At 33.7% G+C, this 8,005-nt stretch overlaps 1 protein-coding gene across 1 annotated transcript; it reads left to right on the forward strand.

The window, feature by feature from the left end:
- Window positions 1–624: 624 nt before the first annotated feature.
- LOC123526812 (uncharacterized) lies at window positions 625–6,007 on the forward strand. The gene is made up of 6 exons (XM_053522604.1): window positions 625–877; window positions 2,738–2,972; window positions 3,753–3,975; window positions 4,399–4,648; window positions 5,303–5,365; window positions 5,799–6,007. Exons 1-6 carry the CDS (start codon window positions 631–633, stop codon window positions 6,005–6,007), a joined length of 1,227 nt encoding a protein of 408 aa, XP_053378579.1. The 5' UTR covers window positions 625–630.
- Window positions 6,008–8,005: the final 1,998 nt, after the last annotated feature.

Genomic DNA, 8,005 nt, shown 5'->3' on the forward strand with positions numbered 1-8,005 from the left:
ATGCATTTGTAAAAAAAATTGTGTCTGCTTGTTGGAATTATTCTTAAAAAGAGTCCTCGTATCTTTATTTCTATTAAATTCTATAGATATTTTTATCGCTTAAACATAATAAATTATTATTACACGGACAAAAATATTTCAATAAATCCCGCTTATGCCCCTTTGGTCGGAAAACAATAATAGAATAGTCATATTTCACATATACATGCAACACTTAACTATTTAGCATATAACTATAAAACTTTAAAACATTTGTTTAGCTGGATTAAAAGGGAAATAAAAGTACAACATTAAGATTAAAAGATTAATCTGGTTACACTTTCATACTTAATTTTTGATATAAAGAATGCTTATTATAACTTGTCCGAGTGCCATAATGCTTTAAGTCTTGGAAAGTATAGGCTTTTATAATTAAACTGGAAATAAAGTGTAGTTGCTTCAATTAAGGGCTAAAATGTAAGCCACTGGTTTCTGTATGCTTGTGAGAATTAACGGATATAACTTAGACTTTATAAAAGGATTTCCATATAATTGTTTTCCAACATCCGCGATTTACTAAACATGGCGACAAAAACAGTTTTCGCTATCATCAGTCTGGTGATATGTTTTACCAGTGCGCATGCTCAGACGATGCCGACCGGATGTAGTTACGATGCTGGACTATACGTGTGCGACTATACGACCCTTAGCGGAAGCAGTCTCATACCTTTACAAGCGTCCGGATTCAGCCCCATCCCACAGAGGCTCAAACTAACTGGATTACCAACAACTTTAAACAGCGCCGTCTTTGATACAGATTTCGCTTCTTTAGATAATTGTAAGAGCGCTTTTATTTCCCTTTATTCTTTTAAAAGACGTGAAGCATCTCGGATTTTCCGTCTCTTATAAAGTCAGATTTTAGTAGCTATGTTAGACTTACACAGTCTGTTGAGATTAAACATTTCCCATTTTTTTTTAAATATATATCAAATTTTCTGTAGCTCCCTTTTACTGTGGCTTATCTCAACAGAGACAGAGGCTAGAGATATTGTAAATTTTATGAGAAAGTGGTATCAGAGAGGTTTTTATGGCCAAGTGCTTTACAGGTAATGACTCTAACGACTGATGCCAGTCTATAGCTATGTTGATGCTAACACATAAAAACTCATCTTATTACAACCAAAATCTAAGAATCAGCATTCATTGACTCTTTACAATTACTAGAACAAAAGAAAAAAAAACAGTACATCAGAGCAAGAAAAGTTTTTATTCTTACACCAGTTGAAACATACACGTATTTATTTCTAAACAAAGCATTCGACCACAGTTATTGCGTTCAACTAATTAAAGGACATTTTAAATTATGCCAATGCCGGCCATTTCGGTAATCATAGATGGAAACAAAAACAATTTTGTTGTGATAGATTTATATTTGTTTTGTTTTTATTATAACATCTCTACAGTAAATAATTTATGAAATGCTGCGAGCGTAAATATCTTTTCTACAGAACAGCATTAGTGGCAGGTGCGTTTTATTTATTAACTTGAAATTTCGAGTACTAACTCGAAAATTCGACTTAATAACTCGAAATTTCGACTTAGTAACATAACCTGGCACTAATGCTCTTCCGTACTGTCCATATGTAATTTATCTGGTAACTTCAAAGAAGTATAAAATACATTTCTTTTTTTAGCTCTTTGATAATTTGTAAATTTTGATTCTAAAAAACAGACAACCCTTTGTGTGTGTTTGCTAACTTTAAGCACTCTTGATAACTTCAAATGTTGTTTCTTTCTGTAAGTTAATATTAGTTGTAATGGTAGAACATGAGACTTGAAACCTGGTATAGTTTAATTTCGAGGTCAGCTGAATGTTTTTTTTTACACTTTTTAAATAATGGAAAAGTATATTATTTTGGTATTATTTACAAATGAGTACGAGTCAATAAAATTTATATGGGATTTGGTTAATTTTAGCAACACAAAAATATGTTGCCACAAAGTAAAGGAATGTTTAAGCATTGTAATTTACAATTTATTAGCGTAGGTTCGATATAAGACAGACTCTTCATTTTATTCTTTTAATGCTCATCTTCAATGTGAACTCTATTCTTATGGGAGATATAGATAACATGAAATATTATGAAAGTCTGTTGTGTATTGTAGCATCTTTTTTTTTTAAGTAAGTATAAATATTTTATAGAAAACACAATATTTGTATACTACACATGTGCAAATTTAAATGTTATTATTGTATGTAATGCTTGGCCAGAAAAAAAATGTGCTTGTCATTGTAACTGACTCCAGCAATTCACTGATAGCTGTCGAAACTGCAGAGACCGCTGATGAAACATTATTATTGGTATTTTGCATTGAAATTAAATTCGATTGTGCATGACAATAATAATGAAAAATATAATTACATAATAACATCAAAATCGTAAAATTTAACCATACCTAAAAAATCATTGAAAAACAAATAAGCGTCGTCGGGATATTGAACCCCAGCCGCATATATGAACACAATTTTGAGTTAGTTAGAAACAGGTAGCGGTTCTAATCTAAATAAAGTATTGCAATTCATTTAGCCTAATCGACAGATGGGTCTATAGATTGATCAAGTTCTCAACTTTGTACGGAATTACGCTGAATAAGTTGAATAAACACCACTCTCATGTAACCTTTTACCTAACAATATTCTTTTTACTTTTCATAAGCGATTGACGGTATAGAAGGACCAAGTTTTCCACGTCTATAGAGAAGCTTTACTGTATCTTAAATTGTCTTGTTACTAATCATATCGTAAAACTTATGATTTTACCATTGTTTATTATAGCGAGTTATGACACCAACTACCCGGCCTCTCTGGAACTTGTGTGTGAGAATGGAGGATCCCTTTCGGTAGCCTCGGGCTTTCTGGTTAACATGGACCATATTGAAGACTTCAAGATCACCAACTGTGACCTCGGCAACATCCCCGCTAACGCTTTTAGGTATAGGTTAACAGCGATTGTTTTTTACTCCCCATGACTATTTTAATAGAGATCTACATTAAAAAAATTAGATCACATATAAAATTTTATCTGCATGTCTTATTACTTTATTTGCGTCTCTGTATAACCAAATACTGTGAAATCATTAATATTCGTGGAGGACTAATTTTCGTGGATTTCGTGGTTGAGTCAGTCCACGAAATTTAATTTAAACGAACAAGTAAAATTCGCATTCATTTTATGTTCAAAAGTTGAAATCCACGAACTCATATCCCAACGAAATTGCCGTTTTGTCCAAAACCACGAAATTTCATGCCCACGAAATTAAATGATTTTTTGATAGTCTAGAATCTACTACGGTTCTAAATACATCATCTAAAAGAATGGTAAAGACTTTTGCAGTTTGCCTTAGTACAAAATTATTAAAACACTAGTATACCTGTATTATTAGCAGCTATATTTTGCCACTGCTTGATTATTGATGTAAAATCGGTTTGTTTATTGCTAATTTAAAGTTCTAAACAGGAGATCGATGCAAAGCTTACTAGATACAGACAGTACAGGCCGAAAGAATAACCATCCTTTCAGACATACCAACGCATTATTTTATGCGTATAATAGAGAGAAACAATATTATTTTTATGCGTAACACAAGAATACAATATAATTTGATGCGTAACACACAGAACTAGAGTATTGCTGGCAGAGGAGCTTCAGAAGTTTATGTGTCTGACTTCCTGACGTATTGGATACATGCTAATATGAATAATTATATTTCAGTGAACTAGGGACCTTAGACCGGCTTATGATTGAGAATGGAACAGTCAGTTCATTTGGTATGAGCTGTTTAGATGGACTTACGATTGTTCGGAACGCCTCTGTCTTTCCCACGTTTCCAAAGCAACACGGAGCGTTGATCATTAAAAATACGTTATTAACGAGTGGAAGTTTGCCTACCGACCTGCTCACTGGTCAGACAGACCTGTATGAAGCTGTATTCAGGGTAGGTAGTTTACTAGCCCGTAATTTAACGGGCGATGAAGAAGTTAAAAGAAAGATAAGTGGTCAGTTGCCAGTTTTATCTGTACACCTGCATTCTTTTCTTCTTCAAAACAACAACAACAACAAATTAGAAACAAACAAACAAAACAAGCAATGCATCTCAAGCAAAGATAATTGGGTTTGGAATTTACCTATGATTAAGATATATGGAGATTAGACAGAAGCCGGGAGTCAAACACAGCTAACACAGTGTTCGCTGTTGAGACTGTTGTTTGGAGTCGGCAGCAATTTCATAACCGAGTTATCTATACTCATCCAATATCTTTCCATTGTGTTGCTAATGGTTTGAAAGTTTCAATTAAGCGTAGCGAGCATCATGCATAGATAAAGATACTTATGTATAATATTATAATGACTTTCTCAGAATATGAATCTGACATCAATCGATGCGGCAGTGTTTGGCACCGGAACCAGCGAAAACATCCGGTATTTAGACCTGAGTCACAACTCCCTCACCACTCTACCGAGTGATCTCTTCTCCAATCTCAACAATCTAGGAGTGATCTCACTCTATGGTATGGATATCGACTGCAGCTGCTCGAACCTCTGGTTTATGAAGTATGCCCACGAGAACTACCTCACCCTAGAGGGGGACATAATCTGCAACAGTGACAGTAAGCAATATTCATTTCACAGATCCTTATTATAAGCCCCGCGATGAAAGGCAGTGGTATTTATCCATCCGTAACAGGTCCGATGCATAACTCCAGTAATATCGAAGAGATTTTATTAAAACTTTATTAAATGACAATGACAGAGGCCATGAAGAGGCACAGAGTGCCGTAGCTTGCTGAATATTTTAATATTGCTCTTTTCTATGATTTACTTTTAACCCTATTTCCGAAGCATAAATCCAAAAATATTAAAACTTTAAACAATAGGCCTACAATAACAGAGGCTACTGAGAGGAAGTACAGTGTACATAAACATAACTCTATCTTGCTAACTTTTAGAATTATCTCCCTTTATTAAACATGTCCGAGATATAAATTTTTAACTGTTGAAAGGATTTTATTCAAACTGCAAACAAAGACTGGGGATATTGAAGAGAAACGTTTTGTACATGAACAAATACTCTGTCTTGCTTAGTTTTTGAATTACATCTCCCTATATAAAAATAGTTAAATGTTGGCAATTTTATATACAGCCCAAAAGGTAGTTTCTACACTTTTCCTTTTTAACAAAAGGGCAATGCAGCGTGTATATTCTTAAACAGACGTTGTTGTTAATGTTGTTGTCATGTCATAAAAGAAAATTTTCACTTACAGAAAAGTTGGCATGGGCGTTTTATTACTCTAACTGTGTAGAGGAGGAAGCAGCCTGTTCTGGTGGTATGTAGTAAAATTGAAACTATGCTTTTCTTGATCATAGTGAAGAAAGTACCAAATGTTATCTCTAGAAACGTGTGAACACAAGAGGTGCGCCACTTGAACCTCGTCAATATTTAAGGTCAATAATTGCCTGACAGTGACAAATATGAAATAATTATACATGTATTCTGAAATTCCATGTTTCATTTTCAGAATTAAACATTCAACGAGTTTCAAAATTTTAAAATATTCTGAGTTTATTAGAGCAAAACATGTACTATTCAATTTACTGAAGAAAAACACGCGAAAAGTCTTTTTTGAAAATGGAAATAGAAAATTTGGAAACATCTGGAAATGTAGCTGATTAACATGTTTTGTTCTGACTTATGAGGACATGAGAAAAAGATTATAAGAAAATAATATCGTTTTTGCAAACGGATACCTTTTGTTTCAGGTATCGCTCTTCTGGACGCATGTTTGACCGCAATTGACCTCGCTGGGTTTTCTGTTGGGTTCATAGCCTTTGTTATGGGATGGGTGGTTCTCGGCATCACAATCCACACCAGGAAACAACAGAATCCAGCCAAAGGTAAACCTGGAAATAGAAAGCCGGGAGCCAAGCGTACCGCGCCAAAGAAACCGCCAAAAGGCGGATGGGCATAAGCTTGCTTGTCGCACTCCTCCAGCACTAAACATTCGTATTCTGACCACCGGACTAGCATGTTTTTAAATTTATAAATCACATGTAAATATTTCTCGCAGAATTTTTAAAACCAAGGAGTTTTGTAGGATTTCTTTACCATGTGCTTCCATATTATTCTACCCGAACCCATTATCACTTTTAAAGGTCCATTACTAAGGGAATAATAAGGGAAAGTGAGTTGGCAATTTTTTTCATAGCCAGTGCATAGACTTCTGCAAGACACTAAATAATGAAGATTGGCAGGTCAAAATTTACAGAAGGTCTTTGGAACTCAAAGAAATGTATGCGTATTATGTTGAAATTTCAATGAATCGACAGAATGACCCCCCAGGTCTTTTTAACTTTCTTCATACTTCATAGAAAAATAATTGTACATATACTGCGATTTATTTCGAATTTCTACATACCAACTTTCATTTTCCAATAAAATGAAATAGTTTCTGTGCTTTTTAAAAGAAATTAAAATGTTCACTTTCCTTAGTATTGGACCTTTAAGGTCATATTTGAGTCTGTGGATATTTTTAAAATATTTTATTGAATTTGTAGATGTTTTCCTTTATTGTCTAATTATTATCCATTGTAATGGATGTTTGATTTTTTTTGTGAGCTGAATCATAAGAATTGGAGAAAATGGCGTCATATTCGGTAAGAAGCGATTTCAAACAACATTATTAAGTAGAAGTTTTGGTGAAGTATTGAGTATTTTACTGCTTGTTAGACTATGTAAAAGTGTCATATCCAAAAGAAACATTAGAAATAAGAGGATCAAGCATCCAGAAAATGGAGACAATGAGAAAACTGTAATGAAGCAATGACGTCACATCTCCATTCTTTTGTTTCAGATTTACGGTATGTTTGATGGTCACGAGGCAACATGTTAACCAAGTTTTAAAATATGTTTTAGGACTTTTAAAAATATTTCGGATGTTTTGGAAAATAAAGTTATTTCTTTTTTTTTCTATTAATAACTTGAGTAATAAATCTCATGGAAAAGTAACGCATGCTTTCTTTTATTGTTTCTACTGATATCAAACCGGCAGTACTGGTACTGATGATAAACCCGAACAGAAAATGAGGTTTTTTACCTGTAACTTTTTTATTTCTGCAATTTGTAATCAATGGTTGGTATCAAAATAAAGCTTTACATTTGCTGAAAACTTTGCATAATTCAAATTTATATATAGTTAGCTAACTCACACGAAGTGAGGCCCTGAAAGGGGTTAGTAAAATGGGGACTGAAAGCAGGTTGACTGATGATAAATTCGAACACTTTGTCGTTTACAAAATTTTCTTCTTAGTATTATATTGAAACTTTCCCCAAAAAGCTGCAACAGTCATTACTGATCAAGTAATACAAAGTTACCCAATGTCAGGCCTTCATGTGGTGAAAGTGAGCATGCGCAAAAATACACCCTCTTCCCCAGTAATTTTGGATAAATATTTTTTATACAGATTAATATAAGTCATTTATTTATACAGAATATTTACCAATTTTGTTTTTATTTACATCAGTTGGTGTTGTAAATGGAAACTATCAGATGGTGTGTTCAATTTTATAAATAACCGATTGCAATCAAATATTTCCAAGGTGGTCGACTTTATCATTTGTCCGGGTTTATCATCAGTACCAGTATAAAAGTGTATGTCAAACTGTATTCTATTTTTATCGTTCCTTCCGAATTTCAACGGAGTCAAATAAAAAAATCAGTATATAGGTGTTTAAAGATGTATACGCGCAAGGGATGAACAGTTTCCCTTAACGGATATGAAATGGGTTGTCTAATATGGTATGACTATATTTACAATCCCCCTAATGAAGGGACATATCGGGCAACTAGATTTTCTCCTTCGTGGTTAGCATAGGCTGAATCGAATGAAAATCTCCAATTTTACACCGACAGAATAAGCGTATTGCAAAAGAAAGAAAAGAAGTACCAACTTAATCTTTAGCCTGCTTG

The sequence above is a fragment of the Mercenaria mercenaria genome, chromosome 14, assembly GCF_021730395.1.
Source record: "Mercenaria mercenaria strain notata chromosome 14, MADL_Memer_1, whole genome shotgun sequence".
In the NCBI taxonomy this organism is placed as follows: Eukaryota; Metazoa; Mollusca; class Bivalvia; order Venerida; family Veneridae; genus Mercenaria; species Mercenaria mercenaria.